The 25328-nt window shown below is 41.1% G+C and overlaps 4 protein-coding genes across 4 annotated transcripts in view; 1 reads left to right on the top strand and 3 right to left on the bottom strand.

The window, feature by feature from the left end:
* The window catches only part of LOC130691668 (coiled-coil domain-containing protein 28A-like), a 60303-nt gene that overhangs the window by 223 nt on the left and 34752 nt on the right, over positions 1-25328 (top strand). The window lies entirely within an intron of this gene.
* Positions 654-10168, bottom strand: LOC130691642 (metabotropic glutamate receptor 2-like). The gene is made up of 18 exons (XM_057514612.2): positions 9462-10168; positions 7504-7663; positions 7205-7219; positions 6874-7028; positions 6319-6467; positions 6170-6227; positions 5668-5941; positions 5411-5555; positions 5085-5350; positions 4900-5022; positions 4222-4355; positions 3938-4127; positions 2891-3125; positions 2196-2375; positions 1856-2116; positions 1695-1799; positions 1333-1583; positions 654-1230 (listed from the first exon to the last, which is right to left on the bottom strand). Exons 1-18 carry the CDS (start codon positions 9642-9644, stop codon positions 1076-1078), a joined length of 3039 nt encoding a protein of 1012 aa, XP_057370595.1. The 5' UTR covers positions 9645-10168; the 3' UTR covers positions 654-1075.
* On the bottom strand, positions 13169-15013 carry LOC130691660 (hatching enzyme 1.2-like). Its single transcript, XM_057514644.1, has 9 exons — positions 14876-15013; positions 14736-14805; positions 14631-14668; positions 14449-14563; positions 14227-14357; positions 14053-14167; positions 13892-13991; positions 13710-13822; positions 13169-13642 (listed from the first exon to the last, which is right to left on the bottom strand). The coding sequence occupies exons 1-9, from the start codon at positions 14969-14971 to the stop codon at positions 13296-13298; spliced, it is 1125 nt and encodes a 374-aa protein (XP_057370627.1). The 5' UTR covers positions 14972-15013; the 3' UTR covers positions 13169-13295.
* On the bottom strand, positions 17255-21831 carry LOC130691637 (interaptin-like). Its single transcript, XM_057514604.2, has 11 exons — positions 21003-21831; positions 20741-20941; positions 20195-20658; positions 19990-20123; positions 19785-19924; positions 18420-19722; positions 18053-18357; positions 17827-17994; positions 17647-17751; positions 17429-17583; positions 17255-17357 (listed from the first exon to the last, which is right to left on the bottom strand). The coding sequence occupies exons 1-11, from the start codon at positions 21696-21698 to the stop codon at positions 17255-17257; spliced, it is 3774 nt and encodes a 1257-aa protein (XP_057370587.1). The 5' UTR covers positions 21699-21831.

The following is a 25328-nucleotide window of genomic DNA, read 5'->3' as shown; positions in this document are numbered from 1 at the left end:
TTTCTCAAGCTGACTGGAACTCTTATCGGGGACCGCCCAGTTTCTTCTTTCTTCCTTCCTTCCTTCATCATCTTCATACTTTTCTTATTCTCCCTACGACTTTTTGACTTTGGTTCTCTATTTTGCTACAACTTCAGTCAGCATTTCTTATTGGCTCTTTTTGCTTCGTTCTTCTTCCACATCGCCTTTTTTCTCTAAAAAAAAAACAAACAAAACAAAACAAAAATGTGACCGTGTGGAAAGAGACTTTCAAAGTATGTTTCTGATACTTAAGAGAAATGGAAAGAAATTGGAGTAGCCGATCATTCAAAAATGGTCATTATACACAAGCGCGAGCGTCATCTGACACCAGGCCACTTTTCTTTCTGAAACTCTCCGTTTCCTCTGTACAAGAGGTCCTTTTTTTCTTTTTTGAAGGGGGGGGGAGGGTAAAATAAAACATGTTCTATGAGTCGCAACAGCCAACAATCGGCTCTCTTTGTCTTTGACGGTCACATCGTCGCGACTCTTGGAAAGTGTACAGCGTCCCTCCGTTTTTCACCCTGCACTCCAGCATTCAAAGTTCGTGAACTGCGGGGCGCGAGTTCACAAAAATTTATGGACTTGAGCCGAGGAGAGCAGAGTTTTTTTTTCCTTCACTTTTTCAAGTCAAGTGAAACGGGCTGACGGTATATTTATCATAACAAAACACTTAGGAAGAAAGTAAAATGCAGAAGAAAAAGAGCGAAATTTAAGAGGACGATGGCCAAAATGTCCTTCGTTTGCACTTTCTTCATTTTCTCGACATTTTGTTTTCTTCCTCAAGAAAACTGGCATTTTTAAAGGAGGGTTAACAACCAAGTTAAAACCTCCCGCGGAATTTCATGCCATCTCTTGGCAAGCAATTCAACTAATAAAAATCGTTAACAAAACGTAAAAGATTATGCAATTAGGAATCGTGATGGTGTCGGCTTTTTGTTAAGCGGATGGGATTCATGTGTCGACATCCATCAGGAAGAGGTAGTCAATGTTTCCTTTTTATGTATATGTAATAATGATTCATCTTGGGTTTGGTCCTAACGGATAGGTTCAGTAATCAGTCGATTGATTTCGAGCCAAAGTCGTTGGACATGTTGCCGACTTTCATTTGTTGCTGCTTTTGCTGGTCTATGACGTCAATGTCTTCGCAATCGAAATGCACAGTGCCTTTGCTTGGCCTCTTCAATTTAAGGGTGTAAATACTCGACTCGCCTGTTGGTAAATAAAAAAAGAAATCCAGAGAAAAATCACAAATTCGATTAAGATTGAAATCAGAAACCGGCCGTCAAAAGACGTCGGAGATGATTGTCGTACTGATCGTGTCATCAGGCAAGTGCAGTTCGCTGTTGTGTGGCGACAGCCTCATTGTGTTGTCCTCACAGTCGGACGAAGCGCCCAGTAAGTGCTGAGCTTGAATCGATTTCTTGCGTTGCTGTTGTTGACTGGCAACATCCGTCAACATGTCGCCAACTTCGACTCCATTTACGATTGTCAACTGGCTACCCTGGTGATTATGAAGCGGATGAAGTGCGATGCTCGGTGGAGTCGCAAGCGCATACGAACTGCTTCGTGATTTAGTATTTTGTTGCCAGACGAAGAAATGTATCGTTTAATCTCATTGTTGGTTGCTTTCAAATTGAACTTTTAACTTAAAATAAACAGGGAATGCCATTTACCTGGAACGATGTTGCGCCATGACTCCCGTTCGAGTGTTTTTCTCTGGTTTGCACAAGACGATATAAACTTTCGGGGCAAAGAGGCAAGCCAACTGGACAATGCCACTATGTGATTAAATGAAGATTAGAATGAAATCAATACGCTGAATTAAAAAGTAAACCTGATAGACATGGACATGGCGAGCGTGACTATGCGGAGGGTTGTGGTAGGCGCCGTCAGAAAGAGCGGAATGAACGCCATCCAGAGAACGCAGGTAGTGTAGGTAGTAAAGCCAATATAGCGAGCCTCATTAAATCCACCTGGACACTTGCGTGTTTGAAAAGCGTAGACGGTACAGCATCCAATTAAAATGAGAGGATAGACGAGCCCAACGAGGTACGTGTAATGATCCATTCCTTCGCAAATGAGTACGCGCTTGTACCTTTTTGTAAATTTGCGTGCGGGATAGAGAATTAAATGATCGAAACGCGGCCATAATTGAGATGGCACTACTCATTTACCTATCGGGGAATATGTGAGTGGTTCTCGGTGGCTGATAGATAAGCCAGGAGGCGTTGACGACGACCTCGATCAAAGTCAGTGCGCCCGTGATGGCCAGTTGAGATCGTGGGCTGATGTACTTGGCACGCGGGCAGGTCAATGCCGCCGCTCCAGTTTTCTTCCCGAAAATACGAGCCACTCTGTGTCCGCGAAAAAAAAGAAAACAAATAAAAAATGGAGCACAAAGTCAACAAGTTTCTCGTTTCAACAGAAAAAAACATGTGTGTGTGAATCGAATTTCGCAATAAATTGTCGGAAACTGTCACGCTGATTAAGTAGAACTTGCTTCTTAAAATAGATCCGTATTCGATCAATTTGTTCGCAGAGCCGAGACAACATCGTGACCTTTCTCGTTCTCTTATCACGCATCGATGGCCGTTTCTAGTGACCCTTTTCGTCATCGATATTCCCCGACATATATTTTTAGATGGGCTCCGTTTCCGGAGTCGATCTACTTAATTCCTTTTCGTGCCGAAAAAAAAAAACTCCACCAAAGACAACATCAGTTGCCTCTCGACATTTATTCTCGTGATAATAATATCAACTCAAATGTCATTGATTCCCTAAAAGACATGCAATCAACTGAAAAATAAAAAGTCTAGACGGATAGCCTTGCCGTTTGTGTAGATTGCATCACATTTCATGGAATGTTTACCTGTTGGTTTTGACTGCAATTGCTGCGAAGGCAAGGGTGTGCGTGAGGCCGAGTGAAAACCGAGTGACGCCACATTTGAAACCAGTAGGCCTTGAAGCAATCAGAAAGGTCATGGCAAATGAACAGAATGTGGCCAATAAAAGGATAGCCGACAGCTCTCGCCCCGAAGCCTTGATCACGGGAGTTTGCCGATGCCGCCAAAAAATGAAAGCCACAGCCAGAGTCAACAGTATTCCTTAATTGTAAACAACATAATCAAATTCATATTAAACATTAAGAGGTCATCAACAACATTCACACAAGACCAAAGAAATAATCGTCTATAACGATAATGTATCTTTAATAAACTAAACCGAAAGAAAGTGTTGATTAAACTGTATCAGTGTCACATCGATCCAGTGCAAATACCGTTTTCAAGGAAACAGGATTTTGTTCCTGATGATCAAATAAGTAAAGCTTTCTAAAAAAAATCATCTGTGACCGTTGATTATCTGCCGTCTGATACTATCAACTTTTTTGTCACTAAAGAAGAAACATATGCCTTTGAAATTACCAACTTTTTTTTAACACCTTGACTTTAAAAATATGCCGACTGCATTGACTAAAGGATTTATGAGTAAACTAATATGCCTGCGAATATCAGATTATAAGACTTTTAGCTTCCACGGGAAGAGTAACCAGCACGTGTACATCAATGATTCTTACCTCTCATCCTTTATTTCTGTGAAGCTTTTCATGCCTCTAAAAATTTTAACTGCGTCTTTTGAAACGCGGTAAAAGATAAAGCGATAAAAGGTTCGTGCCATGGCTACCTTTACAAAAAGGTGAAAGAAAAAGGCGAAACAAACGCTGAAGAGATACGCTATTTGAATACCAACAGGCGAAATCTAACGTCATTGATTTTCTAAAGAAAACAAAGAAGTTTTTATGGCCAGCATTTTCAGGGCTATATCAAATATTGATAGCACCAGTTTCCAGTAAAGTAACTTAGCCGATGCGCACACAAAGTCGTGGAGAATGTAGTAAAGCACATATGCAAATATTTACCAAACGAAGCAAATGCCATGGAACCAGCGGCCCAAGGATTCCGGTAATCGATGATCTGCTCGTCGATCCAGAGACAGCGGGAACGATTTTCGTTGGGCATCATTCCGTTAGGACACGGTTGGCAATGTCCGCCTTGGATCATCTCAAACGGCTCACATTTCTTACAGTCCGGGCAACAGCTGTTGTTGCTCTTCAAGAAACAAAATGAAAGAAAAATAAGCAATCTCCTAGTTTTATCATCTTGCCAATATCCTTGAAAACTATTACGAAAAAGGATAACATACTTGTAGATATGGTACAAGGCCTTTTTTAGCATCGCAATGCTCCTTACACGTCGAGTTGGGATAGAGTTTTTCGTATCTCCGATATTGCATCACTTTGCGATCGATTTCCAGCTTGGGTTGATCGTTTGCTCCAACTGCATGAGAACAAAATCTATCAAGTCCACTAGGCCGTTGCCGTAAGAAACAAGTGATACTATAAGCTCTTTTCTTGCATAGAGAAACACGAGAAAGACATCTGCTGATCACGTGGGTACTTGATTTGTAGCCCTTCACCAAAAGACTCAACAACAGAAGCCAACGTGAAGCGCTGTTGACAGAACAAACACGTGTTTTTTTTATATAGAACTCGGTTAAAATCACCCAGCTTGGATGTCTTCCCCTTTCAATCGTTGGGCTTCATCTGATCATTGATACAATGCTACTACCCATGCCGATCCCAGTATACTAGACCCTCTTTTTTTTTTACAGACTCCCAACCTCGTCTTTAATGGACACAAAGAACGGTATCAATACTTGAACGGCCAGAACATCTATTCTGGAATTCAGAGAGATCCTAGAGGGGATTCATGGTTACATTCTAAGAATCTATATGCACTCAATCTTCCAAATTCAATTTCCCTCCTTTTTTTTTTTTAAACGGAAGCCTCAAATGATTATCGATACGAATGAAGGACTTACGAAAAAAGCTTCCAATCTCCTTCCAAATATAGCTGTCGTCGTCGTGCTTTTGAAAATTAAGAATAGAGTAACGCGGTGGTCCATCTCCTCCATGGTAAAATTTGAACACGCGCTTATTCTGATCTATTTGTATGGAATGAAGGAAATAACATTTAAAATCGCACGATTTATCATGTTACTCATACCTGTAAAACTAGCCCCTTCTAGGTAGAACTTTAAAACGCTGCCATCCGCATTCCGCATCTTTTCACAAACACCCGGACGGCCTTCGCATTCAGCCTGCCATTGATTGTGCAGTGCGTGAGCGTAGGCGTAGACAGCGTCACGGATAAATTGCAAAAATTTGACGGAAGTGAGCCGCTTATCGGTGATATGTAGCCCAGGTTTGCAAGGATCACTATACTGACTGGGCATAATGCCTTTGGGTAATTGCTCCAACTTGAGTCGACATCTATAATTCATAATTATGTCATTCAAACAGCTATAAAAATGGGAAAATAGAGAATTTTACTTGAAGAAATCCTGCCAATACTCTGAAAACCAAGGATTGCGGATGTTGGTGTCTGGCCTTAGTGCTTTAAAATAGCTATCGAAACCATCCAGGTGTCGAACAAGAGGCTGAACAGTGATGGCACCTTCAACAATAGTTTCAAATCCTGCGAAAGTGAATTAAAAGTGGATTTAAGCCGAGTAACACATGCCGTGCTCTGCAATGCGTGGGAATCACGCGGAGAAAATATTCAAAGGATTATATAATAATAGCACTACCAGTGGTGACGACGTCCCTGCTGGACCAGCCATCGCATCCGACCCAAATGAGAGGCTTGGAATTTTTTGTGGTGATTCGCTTTGTGGCTGCCATCAGTTGAGCTGCGCAAGATTTTCCGCTGAACAAGACGACGATGCGAGATTGAGATTGAGATTGCAATTTTCCCAGCACCTGATCGAAATCTGTCGTCTTGAAACGCTTAATGTCCACGCGGATTTGAGCCCCGAAACAGACACCATATCTCGAGGCTAATCGCAATAAGGTCTCATAACCCTGCGATCAAAATTTCAATGTTTTATTCTCCAGTTTTATGGAACAACGTCATTTTCAAGTTTGTGTTTGGGTAGGGTTTTTTGGGCAAACAAAAGAACTTTAATTACTCCAAGGTGCGTGAAGTATTGGGACTTTAATATCGTGCAAGTCATGCCGACAATAATTCAGGAGAAGCACAGAAACATTGAATTACAAACTTAATTTGTAGCTGCCATTTGACAATTGTACCTTGACGCCGTACTCAGAGTCTTCGTAGACTAGCGACGCAAACGTCCAATTGAAATTCCTGGAAGGCACGAAAGAATATAATTTTCCGTTACGGTGATCCTTTCTTTTCCAGCACGCTTCTCTTTATGCGCTGCTCTTCTATTGTTTACCGTAAGATCTCCAAAATGGCGTAGGCTTGTGTCACGTCACTCGGCACCGTGCGGAAGAAATATGCGAACCGCTCCCTATCGGAAAGCGTTGGGCTAGTCGACTGATAACTGATGAGTGGAATTTTGAAAATCCTCAACAAACTCGTCACCTATTTTTGTCAAAGTTTGACACAAAAACGTGAGGTGAATAATAATGTCCTTGTTGAACTCAGACTAAAACGTCTACAGTCTAAAGTAAAACGGTAGATCACAAATGAGATGCCCACGTAGTGGAACAAAACACATGCGATGCGATGACCCTTCACGTTCTTTTTACTGTTTGTTTTCACATCACCGAGTACAAACATTACGGCAATTCTCGGGTCTACTTAACGATGTTTGCTTGTATTGATCGCCATTTTCCTTCGCCAACAACTGCGTGCGACATTTACGCGCAATCAATGATGGTTATCTCGATCAAATCAACACACACCCTCAAGACAATAGAATACTCAAAATGATCAATTTCTCGAACTGCCTTTTCTTTTTTCTAAAAATTTAAATATTATTACATACTTGAATAGTTATGTCGGAGGACTGGTCGCCGATAACACCCACTACGGGCTTTTGAATGCCGGTCAGTTCAGCTAACGTTTCGCTGGCCGTCGCGGTTCCGGCTGAACAAGCTTCCAGCTGGCCCCGCTTTTCTTCCTGTATCCTCGTCAAAAAACCTTTTACAAAATTTGTTGATGGGCATTAAAATTACATCAAAATTTCACATAAGATCAAGCTAAAATAAAATAAATTTAGTTACGGCATGTCCTTTGCGAATTAATAAAGTTTCATTCTCGATTACTGTTACTTCATCAACTTACAACTTACGCAAGAAAAGAAGTAAACGACTTACTCTTTTCCACTGTGCCTGCCAATGTGCGAATGCACGGAAACGACGGCGTAGCATGAAAATGAAAAACAGAAATGAATAAGACCCAATATGAGTAAACGAGCAATATAGCAAATCAATAGTGCTGGTGGTGATGGATGATGAAAAGGTTGCACACATTCATCAGCAGCTCTTTTTATCCATTGATGAATTCAATAGCACGCAAGCCTTCATTCATCTTGAATACCACCAAGAGCACATGGAACACCATTCATTTTTTGTTGGTAAATTTACTTTTATGCCAATAACAAGTCTAATAATACCTTTGATGAAATCGAGACATTGGTCAAGGGCGTTGACGATATTGTCGCATGAATCGAACGCCAGTACACCAAGAGTGATGTTGGGTAAAAGATTTGGATCGCGGTTGATTTGGTCCAGTGTGAAGTGAAGAGCTTCCAGCGGCTGGATTCCATCATCGCCCTGAATAAACAAAAAAATCAATTACTAAAATATTAAGAAACTTGTAAATAGCAAAAGTTTCTTTGCAACTTCCATTCAGAAATGATACATGTACTTGTCTAGTTTGCAAGTGGGTGTGACCTTCAATTGTTTTTGTAAACAGCAAACATTTAAAGGGCAGAATAAAAACACCAGACGTCTAATCCTGAAGCCAATCTACAGGTTAACACACGCTCGATAGTCACGCAAACGAATTCTTATCAATAAAATATTGGTGTGGCCACAGATGGGAAAAGATGGTGAAAGAAACAAATGTTGCATTGGAAAACAAGTGCCCCAATTAGTATAGTGGGTTATTGATTTGCTGAAACTTGAAAGTTTACGTGGAATTAAGATCGTTCCATTTAGCACAAAGAATTGAATTTTGCAGTACACTTTGCAACCATATTTTCTCAGCAGACGGATGTGATTTACGTAACTTGATTCGCTTTGCATGGAAAATCACACTTGATTGGAAGACCGACATCTTGATGAATGATATTGGCCGGTTGCCATGGCTCGTTTGGCTTTGTCGTGAATCTGGAGCAATAAGCCTCCGTTCACGCAACATCACGATAAGTCAATTTTGATAAAACAAAAGTCGGTTTTGTAAAATCGATAAACCAATTCTGCGAATGCAGACTACCTTGAGCTGCTCAGACAGTTGGGAGACAAATACACTAGTAATATCTCATGCTTACCAGTCGGCCAAATTGAATTCACGAAACAAATCGTACATGAAAAATGGAGAGTTAAAAGATCCATTTGCAGCTGCGTTCTATCAAACCTTCGACAACCCACTCGTTCGCTGAAATCCCACACAATGCCGATGCTCTAGACGACACCAACACTTGAACCTTCAAATACGTCATCCCAGCCTCCATCCTTCATTTTTCAATTCTTTCTGAACCATTTGGCAACATGAAATGTTTTCTCTCTGTACATTTTCAAAGGGAACGGTTCGATAGCATGAAAGAAAGAGCACTTACTTCCCCGTCCCTCTTACTTTCCCTTTTTACGTAACTTTTAATTTCTGGATTTCATTACCATACCCTTTCGTTTCTTGCGAAAGTGCGTCACGATTATCTCGCTCGGTTCTACTAACAAACTATGCGTGTCGTCCTAACGCAAATACGAGACAAGATGCAATAGCCCAAATCGAACGTGAAAAGAGAATCCTGTTTAAGACCGGACAACTTTTTGTGATCCATTTTATCCTGTTACATTCACGTACTGTAGGTAAACGACGCTGCTTACGTGACTGTTGTCCCGTATCGCTATGGACGGGCAGCTCAAGTTCCACACTATGCTGTTACAATTTTATGCTGGCGTGCACAAAGACTACACATGACCTATATCGTCTATAGCTTCTCCGGCTGTCTAAAACATTCACTGAATCGCAAGCGATAAGAAAAGGGGCAAGCAGCATACACAATATCATCGGCCCTGTTGATTTATGATACAAAACTATACAATACATAGTGGTCGGTCGGTTCCATGTGGGGGCATATGGTTCTATACAGATTTTGTATCACTCTTAAGGCATCGTTTCATTTCCTCCACCGAATCGAAATGCGATGTGGCGATCCCTAAAACTTGATTGCGGCCTTTCTATTTTTACGATTCATCGCGTGAAATGACATTTACGACTGAACTAATGACGTCATTACGTCAAACTTTTTTGAGAAAGTTAGGCGAATGCGCATAAAAAGCTAATAACGATACAAGGATTGAACTTGGATCCCAGTTGTCAACGGTGATGTAGCTTAAAATGGTATACCTGCAAGGGTCCGCAGCCTTCCGGCGAAGAGCCTTTGGCGTGAATCGGGAATAAGGCGCCGAGCATGATGTCTCCATCCTGGCGGCTGACCACTTGAACCGAACCCGTTATGACGCACAAGGACAAAAGAAGGAATATGGGAAGCACATGTGTCGTTTTCCGAGAAACTTTCATCATCCCCATATTTACTGGGTATTGCTTTTTCTTCCCTGAATTTCGGTATAATCAATAAAACTTGTTTTCATGTGGCACAATAAAAACGCACTGGTTACGCACAATTGCTCAAAATTTCTGACTGCGATCGTTATGTTCCTCTCTCTTTTTCATTCACACCACAAAACCACACTGATTTTTGTAAAGCTGGAAACGATGACGGATGTCGACGCGAGCAATTCCGGTCGACCCTATTAAATTCAGTATAAAACTATTGAAAATAGAAACTGATTAACGTGCCATTCCGCAATCAGATTCCCAATGACGACACACTAGTTTATAACGGAGAATACTTGTGGATGATAAGCAAATCAAAACAAAAAGAGTGGAAAGTCGAAACGACACGTGTACCGAATTAATTCACTCCGACAGCCAGCAAATGTAACGTGAGTAATGTAAAGTCATTCGATCAGAAGGTGGAAACGTTGGACCCATCGAGCGGGACCGCGCGTGGCGTAACGAAGCTTGACGGTGGTGCTAAACATCACATGAAAAAACAAATCTTCACTCTACTAGGAGGGGAGGATGAAAGGAATACGCAATCAAATTTCCACCGAACCTCAAAAGAGCATCCGGCAAACGGAGATTGACGCTACTATGCTGAATCGTCACTCCGGCTGGTGTACATATATATTCTTTTATACCCCCTTGCCTCTTGTTTGTTCTCTAGCTATGATGGCAAACGCATGCGCAAAATCGGGTTTTTGAAAAAAAATCGAGAACAAGGTGTTAGGGGGTGAAAGGTTAACAAGCAAACAAACCAAATGTAATGGTGTTAGGTTGAGTGCTTATAGAGATAGTAGAACGAAACCTTAAAAAATCCTTAATGATTTTCGGCAATAAAAACTGATGGGCCTTCATCTTACTTTAATTCCTTCCACATATCGCAAAAGATGTGAAATGTACGAGTTGCTGCATGTGCGTACAACAATTAGCGGAGTAAATGCAATCATTCGATTTCGATTACGTCCATTAAGATTTGCGCTTGCGTGTGTGACTGGAAAAGGCGGACACATCTTAAAGCTATTAGAAACACAGGTTTTTATAAAAATCAAAATAAAAGAAGAGTACGCGGACGAAACAGAGGGATTGCGCAGTTTGGCAATAAGCAGTCACTTTTAAAGCATCTCGTCGTCACCGATGGCTATTTATCACACCATAGATGAGAATGCAAGCCATCTGTGCGGAAGGAAGGTCCCTCCGTTTGGAAACGGATGTTGCCGGGAGTATTGCCCACAGATGTTGGGATCGTGATCATAGGAGAGAGGCATATAAAACAAAAGACCAGCAGTAAGGGTATAAAAGCCATATATACGTAACATGGCAAACCTTAAAAAAAAGAGTGATGTGTCTTCTTGCTTACGTTCGTCCTTTATTTTTTTCATGATGAGAAGCAAGTGAATCCGAACGTGTGGGCCTAATCGTTTGCGGCTAAGATCAACGGCGAGTCCATCGGCTTGCGTCGGAAATGAGGATCTTGTGCGCCGCAGGTAATTGAGCAGCAGTCCTAAAAGAACGAAAACGATGATTTTGTTTACACTGTCACCACACGTTCTCCGTGGCAACGATTTTACTGGCGAATACAGGCCGCTTTTTTTCGCCTACGCGCTCCTATCTATGCGTGAAATCCATCCGGCAGAGTGTCGCTGGATTCGTTCCTATTTTCTCAACACATCGAAATGGCTAAACTTTTTCTTGATATTTGCCCTTGTTTCTTTTTTAGCCCCTCTTCTTTTTCTATCACCTACCACTTCGACTAAGTGAGCTTGTGGATTAAAAGCACGTGTAACGTGAACCTTGAGAGACGAAAACTGGGGGTGCCATTGGCGATCGATTTTGTCCTGCGGTCAGTGCGTCTGATTGCGGGAAAATCGAGAAAATGAAAAACAATTCTGACTGTATTTATTTTTTTAAAAAAGGAAAACAAATACATTTCTGGGTAGATACTGTAATAGATTTCTCATTCGTCCTTATCTGGCCGTTTGCCAAGAACGCGAGCCCTGGAGAACACAGTCACGGTTTGTCTTGGACGTAAAAGTCTAAACTGAATGATGAAAATTCAAGCGGGAAAGATTGTAAATTCCATGAAAAAATTTTCGTTTAGACAACAGCAAGATTTCGCATTATTATTAAGTTGTCAAAGGGTAACGTATGCGGTCAAAGTGCATTATTTGCCTGGGCGTTCATGGAAATGGCCTGTCATGTAGTTATTCGGCACTCCAATTCCTTTCTTATGTTAGGCTCCTTAAGAGTTGTAACCGTTTTTCATCTTACTCTGTCCAGTCGAGGAGTCAAAGGCAGACAAGAATAGATGGTTGAGATTTGTAACAATCGATCCATTCTACTATAACAAATTGCATAATGGATCAACCCTATCAACATTGCGTCACCTTCACTATAGACGGAGTGTGGAGAAGAACGTTAGAAATTGGATTTCAAGAGCCTACGAGAGTTCGTAGAGTACTTGACTATATTTAACCCCATTTGGATTGCAAATTTGTGAAAGAAAAGAAAAGGTCTTTTGATAATCTCATAGATGGAGAACCTCCATTTCACGATGTTGGATTCTATCATTTTTTAATGCTGCAAATCGGTAACGTAAATTTCAAAGAGTGTGTGATAAAGCATAAATTCGGAAGTCGACATTTAAATGGAAACAATACGTGAGCAGCCAAATTCATTTCAAACAATTTGGTTCATTTTAACTTAGGGAACGGATTGAACCTAGCGACAGGACAAAATTCGAATTAAACTACAGCTAACTTTATTAAACGATGAGCAATAATTTTCAAATCATTAGACCCAGACAGTGTCATGGTCTTCCAATTAAATACGCCCTCGTGTGCCGAATTGAAGCTAACTTGCCAAGATCACGACATCAAAGAAAAATTCTAGTGTCTTGGTACGTATTGCAAAGTTAAAGACACGTCACGTATTCAAGAAACGTAAAGATGGGGAGAAAAAACTTACCGATATTATGAAGGATTGTTGAAATGGAAGAATTGAAAATAATGGTGATATCACTGAGCTACATCCGACTGCGGCACGATTACCCCAACAACTGACTCAATTTTCTAACCCCTGTCTAAAAAATGAATAATTATGGATAGAATTTTACCTGTGGGGAGGGGGAGATATTTCGATATTGTAAAAGTGGCAAACACGAGAAGCGATAGGAAAGGCTAGGTATTCAAACTCAGTCATTTATCGCACCCATCCTTTTAGAAGTTTGTAGAGAAATATGTGCGACATATTTTGGTTACCATCCCCTTGCACCTTTCCACAAACGAAAAAACCCCAAAGTCATTGTGCACAAAAAAACAATGACAAACAAGTGAATGCAAACAGCATGTTTTGCTGTTTTACATTTACTTCAATTGAATCGCATTTATTGATGAAAAGCTTCTTGTCTTTAAACTTTAGCACCGGAGTAGATTCGAGTAAAAGCATAATTTCATTTAATATGCAAACGTATTAAAAATGGTGTAATCAAATAAGCAGTAAATGTGTTTCTATTTTTCTACGTGTTGCATTGTTAGCGAAAATTTCTACAAGTACTTGTCGTGTCTACGTATTTTCATAATATTAAAGCACAAACCAAAATCAAATCGTTAGGATCAATTATTTGATTGTTGCAGCAGTAACTGTTCCATCACGACGTCTAGTCGCCGAGCAACATATGGTGGCCCACGGCCAGTCGCAAACGAATATTAAAGGATTGTAGTACAATCCTTCCGGGCACGGCATCCGGATCGGTTCACTACCCTGACAGACGTAATATTTTGTACAATCCGCCGGATCTGCTAACGTTGGGCGCGTTTCACCGAAGCAAGTTGGGGCACTTGCCGTAGGGTCACATTCACTGCCTGTCGGGGCTTCCGTTGTACTGGAACAAGAATATCGAGCGTTCAGACGACGAATATCAGCAGCGCTAGGATGATCACGATTACCCAATGGCAAATTTGAATCTATTATGTAATCAATATAGTATTGGTGAATTGATTTTGTTTGATATTGATCGCAGAAAGTGCATACCATTTCTAGCAGTGATCGTCATCAACGAAGAATTGGTCGTGAAAAGAGTGTTACTACCGTGCATGATGCTGTCGTAATCGTAAGACTCGTTATACGTAGCCGCATCAGTCCCACTAGATATTTTAGAAAGAAAATTGAATTAATTATTCAAGAAATGATGCATATAAGACAATAAATTCTACTTGTATTTGATGAGGTATTGCCTTTTGGTTTCGTTCACGTTTTGCCAGTGAATACGGATGGCACTTTCACGATCCGGTCGGTTGTGTTCATGTCCAAAACCTTATTAAGAAAGAAAATTCAGTGGCAAACAAAAATGTCCTCCCCTAAAATTGTATCAAACCTAACGAATGAAGAATCAAGTGCATGACTTTGCCAGCACCATCGGCTGTGCACTTTTCGGCCTGTAAAGAGATCAGTTGTGCGCCACCCTGACGGCCAACGAAAGAAGCACAGCCCTGTGTTAAAAAAGAAAGTAATTAAATTTGAAACAGTATTGATGCATCATTCAATTAACCTCTGAATTGTTAAAATAAAGGTAATCTTTAGGCCACGAATGGGATTCGGAGGAATAAAGTTCTCGGAATCGCAGGCAGGACACTTGGGTGAATTCCGACAGCGACGTGTAGATTATGTTCGTGTAGTTTGCTAATTTCCAAACCAGATTACAGTTCAAACAACGCCTCATTAGCTTAATTAGATGTGGTAGCTTTCGAAAAGAATCGTGAAGTGCAAATACCCAAACTCGGATCGATGAAGTAAGGAATGTCCTGAGGATTCCAGAGTAGTTTCGGATCGCTATAATTGACCCACGATGGATTCAATGACTCTGTTAATGCATTTGCACGTGTTTTCTGCAATCGTTAAAAGTGCGATAAAACAACTTTACAGAAAATACAAATAGGAATTTATTCAACATACCAATGACACGAAGATGTCGTCATCGGTGTATACTGGTGCTGGAATGAATTAGGATTGTCTTAATTTTCAAGAACCTTAATCGATAAAATTCTATCAAAATCTTACTTCCTCGATGTGCAACAGTGAGCTGCACATCATCGACGGGTGGCTTAGCAAGGGTTGCTTTCGGAAAAGACTATAAAATGTAACAAATGAAATTACACATGTATAATTTCGTCAAAATAAATCACGAAAAGTGTGCGTACCTTCGACTCGGACAAAGAGAAAACTCCTAGCAGGAGGATCACAATCAGCCAAAAGGACATTGCACTATCCGACTGCATCGTTGCGAAAAGCATCATCTAAACTGAAGTGAGAGCCTGTGGTCAAGTCTTCATAAATACAGGGCCCTTATCGAATCATCGTGCCACCATTTATGCCTTATCAAGTTATTTCAACCTCGTTGTTATTCGAGTGGAGAAACAACAAACACCGGTGGTGCAAAAAAGGGCAGGCAATCAATCAACAACTGAGGGTGTCAAGCCCATCAGCTCTCCAAAACCTTCTGTCCCTTTTTATTTTCTTTTTTGTTGTTTTTCCTTTTTACTTATCTGATGCAGGCCAGCTGGAACTACCGTTCGTCGTGTTTGCTCTTAAATCGGGTCGATAAGCGAAGTGGAAAATTATTGCAATGGTGAACTCAGAGTTCATTGAGTACTGCATTGACTAGGAGCTCAAGCAAAAGCGCTTCCTGTGCAATTGCATGAACAGTATTGTTCCAGAAAACCACATGCTTTCATCGGCGTTTTCACGGGGTACCACCAAAACGGGAAAAGGATCCGCTATATATTGCGTGATTCCCGTAAAGGACACAATCGATTTAGCGCCCGGGAGGGCATTCAGCGTCAGGAGTTTGGAAAAATGCCAAAAATAAAAAGATGAAGAAGTTTGTTCACAGCCAAAATCTGGGCCAGAAAAATAAACGGAGTGGAAAGCCATCGATAACGATTGTTTATCGAGACTTATAAGTAACTGGAGAACCATCTCGTCCGTGGATGAATGCAAACAGATTTGTGCTTCTTGAGCTTCCACTCCAAACTTTGACACATCAAATGTACATTTACAAATAGGGAATTTTCTATATATATAGCAAAGACAAACTCCAGTTGATACTTTCACATTTTGGAAGGCTATTTTTAGGTTGTTGGATCAATGGTTTATTCGGGTACATCCTTTTTGTTGAAAGGAAACAATCACGATAGTGTCTCGTGGCAAAAGAAAATAAAGGGTTGTAATGTCACCTATAATTACTTGCAACTTTATTACACAAGCGAAGCAACTCAAGGCCGACTAATATACGGAGAATGTCAAGGGATTTCGCTCATACTAACTTATATCATTTTTTAAAGATAATACAGTCTTTTCAGTAATATCCAATTGTTCACTCAGTGTGTCAAGAAACTTCTGAAAACAAACATCTAATTCATGCGTGAACTTTCACCATTTCATTGAATTAACTTGAAAGTGGCACAGGCTGATAGACTAAGTTATCTAAATAGGCTTCGTGTCTTGGGGATTCCATTAAAAGCGGATTGTAGAACCGAGAAATGTCTTTCCTTTTGAAAGCTTTAGGGATGCCAAAATGTCAAATACATTTACGGATTTGGACGTATTCAATCGAGGCTTCAAACATTCTATTGATATCGGGTTTTATTTTTCTTGTTGCTATTTTTGGGTTGTTTGATCAATGACTATTGGAGTTGTTTCGCAGAAGCGAAGCCGTCACTGGTGTCCCCCGCATACGTCCTGGAAAGCCCGCTCCCTCCTCTAGGCAAGGTTATCACGTGGACAACGTATGACTGAATCCCGAGGATCCCAGATCAGCAGGAAATGATGAGATTCTACTACTACCAACTCTTTTTAGTCTTCTAGCCATCTATCTTTCGTGGTGCTTGATCCGTCTCTTAATCGAAACAAACAGTCGTCGCTCTCACGACAGTCTTCTTTCCTCCACGTGTACGACCAATCGGACATTGTTGTTTGCTAGTAACGGTCACATAGGTTCCCACGTACATAGAAACAACGCCGTTGACGTTGAAATAGTAGTGGAGGCGAGCAACTCTAAAAGATGCTGTCATGATTGGTTTGCAAGAAATCACGAGCCAGCGAACCGGATACAGTCCACGTTTCACGACCCATCAGTTTGGCGAGGCGGTATAATCACGGACATGGTGTAGGGGAAAAAGGATCATTTGTACCGTGTCTCCGATCGCCATAAACAAGTAGTCGTACAACCAGCTTCATGAGACTGAGTTGATTGAATCGTGAAGACCTTCCTGGCCTTGCCACAAAAATAATATCTATTTTTTTGCTTTTGGGTTGACGAGCTTCTCTGATGCATTGAAATGATGCTACGATGGTACTCCTGAGACTTTAACTATCTTCGCGATCGTAGAAAATGGAATAAAACAAAATTATTGGTTGCCCCGTCCTTCGTGACCTCCTCACACAGTTTTATAGACAGCGGCCAAAGAATCCAATGAATAGAAACATAACAAATTTGAATTTTTATTATTATTTCGGCTTGCATGCATGTATAAAGTCAAACACAACAACATATTTGTAAACGTTTCTTATTTTATTCTTCAGTCAGACGAAGGTTGAGCTTCGATCGCCCGCCTTCTTTGGCGCCACAGCCTCACCACGTAGCGCATCCTCTGAATCGATATGACGGTAAAAACAGCGACCCTGAGACAATTTAATTACATACCATTCCCTAAACAGAAATAAAATGCATTAAATCTATTTGAAGTACATACCTGAAACATCGCAAGGCCTTCTTAGGTTCGAACGCCTTCTCTGTTCGTTGATTATGGTTCTGATCCCATTCGTTGGCAATGGTTGAAAGAAACTTTTTCTGGTAGATTAAATTTTTGCGTATACTTTCTAATTTGAGGGCTCGATACTGGAGAAACTAGATAAACAGAAAAGTGGGGGATTAACAATAAAAAACAATGAGGTGGTTAAACGGTGGTACTTTGGTGGCTTGTTCCGGTGGAAGAGATCGGTATGCTGAAATTGATTTTTGAGACGGCTGGGATTTGACCGGCTGGTTTCTCTGTTGCGCAATTAATTGCATCACCTGCAAAAGTCAACAAAACAGGATGACAGTGTTATTTTTTAATTTCACTATCGTCTTTTGAGAGAGAGATTAAACCTGTTGTTGGAGGCGTGAGTTGGCTGTTCGCTGATCTTGCAACAAGAGTCGCTCCATTGCAAGTTCCGTCCTAAGTAGCTGCATTTTTCTAGTTAATTCTACCTCAGCTGGATTGACTCCAGCTACAAAACTATCCCCATCTGGCATTAACGTAGTCTCAAGATCATCCTGTAATACACAAATGTTGAACGTCATAGCCGCACGAAAATGCAATTCACTGTTATACCTCGATATTCTGATTGGTTGACGGCAAACAGTTTGCTTTTTGCTGAGCTGCGTTCTGTTGCATCTCAAGCATGTGTTTACCGAAAGCCAGCAGCTGTTCACTCTCTCTTTGAACTTCTTTCAAAGCAGTTTTCCCCACCATGGAATTAGGCAAAGACAAATCATTTAAAGTACTGGATTCAGCGGTTCGATATGCTGGACTGCCAATGCGGATGGAAGCTGCTCGACTGCTACATCGACTACTTGTCGCACTTCCTAGAAATTCCACGAAAGATGGAGCAAGCAAATCCGGTGGTGCTGGTGGACCTGTACTTAACAAAATCGTCTTAATTCGGCATCTAAATTTTTAAAAAATTAAGTATAATTGCCTTCTAGCAACGTCGATAATTCTCTAGGATCAGCTGTTGCAGCGCTTTTTTGCTTTTGTTGCAGTTGCTGGGCCTTTTTGACCGCCTCGACTTCAAGCTGCAACTTCTGTAAAGCCTCTTCGACTTGGGCTTTACAACTGTCAGATTGCTTCAATTTTGTTTGCAAATCATTAAGCCTCTTCTCCTTTGAATCCAATTGAGCTTTTAGTGCTGAGCACTGTTGCTGGGCTGTTTGCTGCTGGTAAATAAGATCAGATTGTAAAGAAGCGCAGCGCTGTTGAAGAACTTCCACAGCTGTAATCGTGCCACGCTGGGCCGCTGCTTCTGTTTCAAGAGCTATACATCTACGGCGCATGATATCGTATTCTTGAGCTAAATTCTTTTGATTAATTAGAGTTGTTTCCAGCTCTTGGCGTTGCTTCTGTAATTCATCGATCGTTGCTTGGCTTGCCTGCTTATGTTCTTCATATTCTTTTTTCAAGGTCAAATGCAATTGACATGATGTTTCCACTTCCTGCGCCATAGCCTTGTACTGGCTTAGCTCCTTCTCCAGGGCGACGCCACGTTCTCGAACGGTTGCCAGGTCTTGCAACTTACCGCGGCATTCTTCCAGCTCCTTTTCCAGGCCAGTGCAACGCTGTTCATACTCTTTTTTCTGTCGCTCGGCTTCGTCTACCATGTCGTCTAATGCGGCATTACGTAGTTCCAGTGATTCCAGTTGAGCCAGACGACTGGCGTTAGACGCCGCTTCATCCTCTAAAACTTGTCGCTCTTTCTCGCATTTTATTAGCTTGTCTTTGAGTTCGGCCACTTCCATGGAGAGCGCATGTGCCGTCTCTTGATGTTTGAGCTGTGCCGTTTGATGATACTGATTGTGTGGTTGGTATATGGGACTGAGCGGGACAGGAGAATTCTGCGGACCGAGTTTAGACCACGTCATGCTACCGTCCTGGTGAGGAGCGTCTCGTAAACGTTCTACACTGCTTTGGGAATAATCATCTTGGGTTCGCCTAGTGGACTCTTGTTCTTTTTCTTGAATAGCTTTCATAAGTTTGTCGATTCGTTGATGTAAGTCGCCCATCTGCTTCTGCATACTAGCGAGTGATTCATCTTTCTCCTGGACAATCAGCTGCAGTTGCTGTTTCTCCTCTGATAGGGTGCGGCACTTCTCGGCGTGCATATTTTGCGAGGCTCCAAGGGCCGCTGATCGTCTTTGTTCTTCTAGCCGATTTTCCAAAGAGGAAATGCGTTTCAATAATTCTGTATGCTCCACTTGAAGTTCATGTTTTTCCGCATCGACATCCTACGATTAGAAAAAATGGGCATTTCATTTTGCACTGATTTTATTAAGAAAGCTGGTCTTACCTGTAGCAACAACCGGTGTTGTTGATATTGCTGTTCTAACTCGGCCGCTCTCGAAACGCTACGCTTTTCCGACTGGCAAACGCGATGTAGTTCTGCTTCAAGATCTGCTATGCGTTTACATGCAGCTTCTTCTATACGACCTACAGAAAACGTTTAAGAACCTATTTCACACAAGATCAACTGGAATTCTCTATCAATTGTATACTCAATATCGCCAGTTTCCCGTCCAGCTGTTGCAGGAAGTTGAGTGCACGTTCGGGGTTATTAGTGCCGTTTTCACCTGTCGGTGATGGGCTGGACAAGTCACGCAGATCATCAAGTCCCCTGGGATTTTTATCCCTGTTTGATAAAAGGAAAATAGCGTTTTGTATAATGCATACCGATTATTTTAAATGGTGGAAACTTGTTACTTGATGGATATGTCTTCTGTGCTAGTTGAAGGAGTTATTTGAGTCCTTGGACTCAATAAATTGTTATTCGTTCTTTTTCGCTTGGCAGTTTGCGCCGCTTCCAGCGCCCGTGTACTGTTTTCGACTTTATGTAAAAGGCGGCAAATCATCTGCTGGAGTTCATCAAACAACGAGGGCATTTCAGCACGTGAAGCTGCGAGGGAAGTTTCCACTACATCTTGCAATGTCGAATCATGTTTGACACTTGCTGGGGCTTCGCTTTCTCTTTCCGTTTCCGAATGTGCGTATAAATGATTTTCTAATTCATTTTGCAGGGCGGCTATTTGCTCCGATTGCGCCTTGAGCAATTTTTCTTTAACATCCAAAACAGTCTGCAAGCTACTGTTTTCTTCGTCCATATCGGCCTGGTTTATTCGCAAAAGTTGGTTTTGTTGCTCCAATCGCTGTTGCATACTAAGGTGATCCTGTGATTTTACATGTTATTTAAGCATTGGTTTACTTGCTGTTGTTTTTCTTGTATGCACTGGTTAGAGTTTGAATGGCTACCTGTAGAATACGATCCTTTTCTTTACGGGTTTCATGAAGTTGCTGAACCTCATTCGTAAGTTGCAATATACTTGTTTTCATGCGTTCACATTCTTTTTCCTTTTCGGTTAATAAAGCTTCTAGTTTTTTCTGCTGTTCGCTGGCCTCTTCTCGTTCCTGCTCTCTCTCGACAGCCTGTTGCTCCAAAAACGCCCGATTTGCCTACATCAAACATGAATTACTGTGACCACTTAAATTTAATAAAAAGCTAGAAAGAATATACTTTTAACTGTTTGTCTGCTGCGTCTAGTTGATCCACCAAGTCTTTTATCTGCTTTTGTGCATCCTCAGAAGCAGCAACATGTTGCTCAACCATCTGAAATTGTGAAGTGTATTGCTGCTGGAATTCATTTGCTACTTCCAAAAGTTTTTGGTTGTACAGAATGTGTAACTGTTCACATTTATGACACTGTAATTCTTCTGTTTGAATGCTCTTGGAGCCACGTGTTACTGGAGGAACTGGCTGCTGCACTTCACAATGTTTTTTTTGTCTAACTTCCAATTTTTCGATATTTGCAACAAGGCTTGTTAATGGTTGTTTGTGGTCATCTTGATCTTCTTCAGACTGACTTTCACGTGTAAAGTCAAAACCAGGTAATGGTCCCATACTGATGTTCAAATCTTCTTGAGAGGTTGAAGTCTGTCGAGAATTAACTGTTGACATCAGTATGTCAGGTCTGAAATCTGCATCTGGAGAAAATGCAGCATGCAAATGAGCAATTTGGCTACTGTCTGCATTTGTGATGGAGGAAATAGACAAACTTCCCATTGCATGACTTAATTGGTTTCTTGTGGGTGACACAAAACTAGCATCTGAGATCGTTGAATGCACAGGTTCGTTGCTCGGTTCTTCTTGACTGATGAGGTTCGCCGGGCCCATAGATATAGACTTTTCACTGGCATCTGTAGATTCTTCCATTCTTTCTTTTTAATAAATGAAGTTAACGGTGAAAAAAAAATTACTGGGATAAAGTGAGACCATAAATGCTCATGGTAGTGTCAAATCTGGATTCGAATTTATTCCCTTCCTTTAAAAATAAAAGCGTCTATAGTCATAATAAACAAAGCGGAAAACAAAAGCCTCTTCTTACCAGTGATGACATGTTATTGACAATGTTATTGACATTCTAGAGAAACACACTGCCACTGTCAGTCTTAGACAGAGTTTCCATTGCGAATTTGAACGTATTGAATAATTTGAAAATTATACGTTAATTACCATTAACTAAAACATAATTTATTTTAAGAAAATTTCCAGCATTTTCATTTTTCCACCGCTAGTTGCGCAATCGAAGGATGCACGCACTGCTCCAAAGGGTGCCAATACCTATTGAGAGATCCAACGTGTTTAAAATATTTGGGGTTTGCATATTTTTAGATTATTTGAAAGGCTTGCTATTTCCTGTAGACTGTGTTGCATTACTTTTTAAGCAGACCTAGGATTGTTAAGAATATCCCATGAACCTTTAATGCACGCTTCATACGAAAGGTATGGAATGTACGAAAGTTTTCCTGATTCAATTCCTTTGGGTGCGTCAGTTGGAATTCATGAGAGCAGGTTGCTGCATTGAAAACCATTGTCATAGAACTCTGCAAGGAACTTGCCGATTAATAGCCATTAAAGAACAGTTAGTCTTTATTGAGGAAAAAAAATCCGCTTTAAACCAGTCCGATGAAGTCACCTCATTCATATTTTACCTTTTGGCTTTTGGAGATGCGTATGATGAGAACATTACAACAGCTATTTACGTCATTGCGGAGTGCAGACAAGAAACGATGGGAAAACAGGACCTGATAGAAATTTCGCTAAAACCCTACCGGCGAGAGAATGTTCGGCTGCTGTGGCGCTCGCGCCGGCTAAATTGTGAACTACAGGAACCACAAACAAACAAAATAGCAGCATGGACTACGTAACAATAGGGCCGAGCAACTCCTTTTTGTCTACGTAAGCTTTTGCCATTTTTTAAAATTTGTCTCCGTGCTTTCATTAGTTGACTGTGTAATAAATTAATCCAAAGCAATTGGTATAGAACTACACATGCTAGAACTTCATTAATCAATGACGACGCTACAAAGAAATGCAAGTTAATCCTATTTGCACACAGTCATATTCCACGGCCATGTTAATAAATAAGACCATAACATGTGTTGATGACGACAACGGGATTTTTCAGCCTCTGATTTCAATATTACGGCAACATTATTTCAATAATCGCAATTTTCGAAGAAAATTTAAGTGTTACTAGGTAAACTTGTACACTTTATTCTGAATGTGGCGCAGATGGTTCTAGTGGAATACGTTTCAAAGAAAACTTAAACGAATAGGATTCGAGCTGGAAACTGCACCGAGCTGACTGCACTCCTCGACACGTGTGGAACCTAACTTAATAATCACGACCGAGACAATTTTATCGCTAGTCTTCTTATGGACGTTCTTTAGTGGCACTACTGACAAAAAGCTTCCAGGGCAGTGTGTTATCTTGAGAGATTAGTGAATGAGAACTTTGGCTTTTCTAGATGAAGTTTATTGAGTGAGAAACTGTAAGGAAGTCACAACCAAGATAGTGAACATCAATTCACACCAAACGTATCACTAGGAAAGGTAAATAAACGGCTGTATAATATAAATTTACGAAACTTTTCCCTGTTTAGTGGAAACATCATTAACTTGTGTTTTCCTTCAATAGATACTGCTGATGAAATAATTCTTACAAAATCCCATTAGATTTTCTTGACTACTAAGGAATATTTCGTCAATGTCATTTTAAAAAAAGAGACCTGGAAAACAATGAGAAGGTAACGTCACTACCATAGGAAATATTGTGATTGTCTGTATAATTTTTTTCGCATGTATTTTGATCCACCGTAGAACGTTTTTTCGAAATATTATTTCTAGCCGAAAGCCAGCTATCCAAGGTTGTGTTGGCAGACGACAATACCAGTTCTCCGAAACTGGTTCAAAGATGGCGCGGAATATTTAGATTTTAGCTCTCCGTTTCGTCATGCTTAATGGCCAGAATACAAGTGAATTGCGCGATTATCGATACATAAAAACAAATCGATTTGTATCGCTCGTCCACTGTTTCAGTTATTCAGTTCCTTAGGCGTTTGTGTTCGAGATTTGTTGTTTTAATCACTCTTGAGAAAAAAAAATTCCCGATATGAGGTATCGTGCCCATTGTGACCAATCGAGTTGAAGGCCTTGAAGCCTGTCTCTCTGTTCTGTGCGTGCCGTGAGTAGGCAATATAGCTAGCAAGCAACGACTAGCAAGAGTCGTCGAAGCGTCGCCTCCATCTTGCTTTCTCTGTATGCCTAGTCTGTGATGTTTTTGGTGGGAGGAGCCTTTAACGAAAGCTTGTGCTAGCGCCATATCGTTGTGTAGCGCGCGTGAGAGGAGCCACAGGCTGATATACGTAAGCAAAAGTTGAATAGAGACGCATTCAGTGACGCGACAGCCTCCATTTTGACGTGGCTGTGTGTATGTGTTACGTGTCAGCCCCGCGTCCGTGTCGGAACGGCTGTCCAGGGTTGGTCCCCTCCCGACCACCACCCTCTTTACCCTCCCTAACTCTCTGACGTCGCCACCATCTCTTAATAACTCTCTCTCTCACCTTTCGGGTAAGTTTGTTGTAACAAATAGCAATATGTACGTATTTCTGAAAACTAGTTCTAGCCTATTATGGATTTCATGCTTAGACCTGGGATGTGGTGGTAGATCACTTTCATTCGACCATAATACCCTGCCACACGCACTACAGTATAGCCGATTGATTTTTTTTTTCTCTGAAACTCTGAACTTTGAAAAAAAAAAAAACACATACAGTTGTGTGTTAGTCATTCCTGTTGAACGTGATGAAATTATTCGACCAAATTGAAGGCCATTTGCATTTTCTGTCGAGTGTTTGCTCTCATTTAGTATTTGTGCAAACAATCACAAGAGAGACCAACTGAGGCGCCACTTCGAGAAACAGTTTGTGTAGTCTGCTTCAATGTGTTGTGTATGTGTGTGTGTGTGTTGATGACGAACTCGCCTTCTTTTCATTCTGCCACCGTTCGCCATAGTGAATTACGATCCAGCAATAATTTTTCCTCCTTTCGTTCAATGTCCAAAAGCTCCTTTGTTTTTCAAACCGACTTTATTGCACGATCCCACCCGCCAATGGGCAAAAGCAAGGACAACCAGCTTACATTTACAAGTTTAGAAAAACCGTAACTGGCAAGGTTAGCTCCCACGTAGAAACGAACGTTATGCAATTGGTTTCACTCTATAAGAGATAACTAAATATCTGGCCACAAAGAGAACCGAAAAAAAAAATTTCCGAGTTATTTTTCTTTTCATCCTTTTGCGGTTTCAAAAGAGTGGAATTTAGCTAGCTTTTTTTTTTTTTAAAGTGAAGAGGAGAGAGGGTGGTGGGCTAAAAGTAATGAATAATACGGTGGGAGGGCTGTGTGCGTCAGCGGATGACGTCAGCGTGACGTAGGTATTCCAGTTTCCGGCTTCTCTCTATCGCCTTTTTCTCCACTCCCCGCATACAACCGCGGTCGTGC

The sequence above is a fragment of the Daphnia carinata genome, chromosome 1, assembly GCF_022539665.2.
Source record: "Daphnia carinata strain CSIRO-1 chromosome 1, CSIRO_AGI_Dcar_HiC_V3, whole genome shotgun sequence".
Lineage (NCBI taxonomy): Eukaryota > Metazoa > Arthropoda > Branchiopoda > Diplostraca > Daphniidae > Daphnia > Daphnia carinata.
This window is presented reverse-complemented; position numbering and strand designations above follow the sequence as displayed.

What these genes read in the sequence shown, in the direction of transcription:
- LOC130691642 (XM_057514612.2), bottom strand. Translation starts at nt 9,644, where the DNA reads ATGGGGATGATGAAAGTTTCTCGGAAAACGACACATGTGCTTCCCATA. An exon ending in AAGGCTGCGGACCCTTGCAG is followed by an intron (nt 7,664 to 9,461) that starts GTATACCATTTT and finishes TTGTTTATTCAG; the next exon opens with GGCGATGATGGAATCCAGCC. An exon ending in ATTGCAGTCAAAACCAACAG is followed by an intron (nt 2,376 to 2,890) that starts GTAAACATTCCA and finishes TCGCGGACACAG; the next exon opens with AGTGGCTCGTATTTTCGGGA.
- LOC130691660 (XM_057514644.1), bottom strand. Translation starts at nt 14,971, where the DNA reads ATGATGCTTTTCGCAACGATGCAGTCGGATAGTGCAATGTCCTTTTGG. An exon ending in ACGACATCTTCGTGTCATTG is followed by an intron (nt 14,564 to 14,630) that starts GTATGTTGAATA and finishes TAACGATTGCAG; the next exon opens with AAAACACGTGCAAATGCATT. An exon ending in CTTGATTCTTCATTCGTTAG is followed by an intron (nt 13,992 to 14,052) that starts GTTTGATACAAT and finishes TTTCTTAATAAG; the next exon opens with GTTTTGGACATGAACACAAC.
- LOC130691637 (XM_057514604.2), bottom strand. Translation starts at nt 21,698, where the DNA reads ATGGAAGAATCTACAGATGCCAGTGAAAAGTCTATATCTATGGGCCCG. An exon ending in ATTATCGACGTTGCTAGAAG is followed by an intron (nt 18,358 to 18,419) that starts GCAATTATACTT and finishes TGTTAAGTACAG; the next exon opens with GTCCACCAGCACCACCGGAT. An exon ending in AAGGCCTTGCGATGTTTCAG is followed by an intron (nt 17,358 to 17,428) that starts GTATGTACTTCA and finishes AAATTGTCTCAG; the next exon opens with GGTCGCTGTTTTTACCGTCA.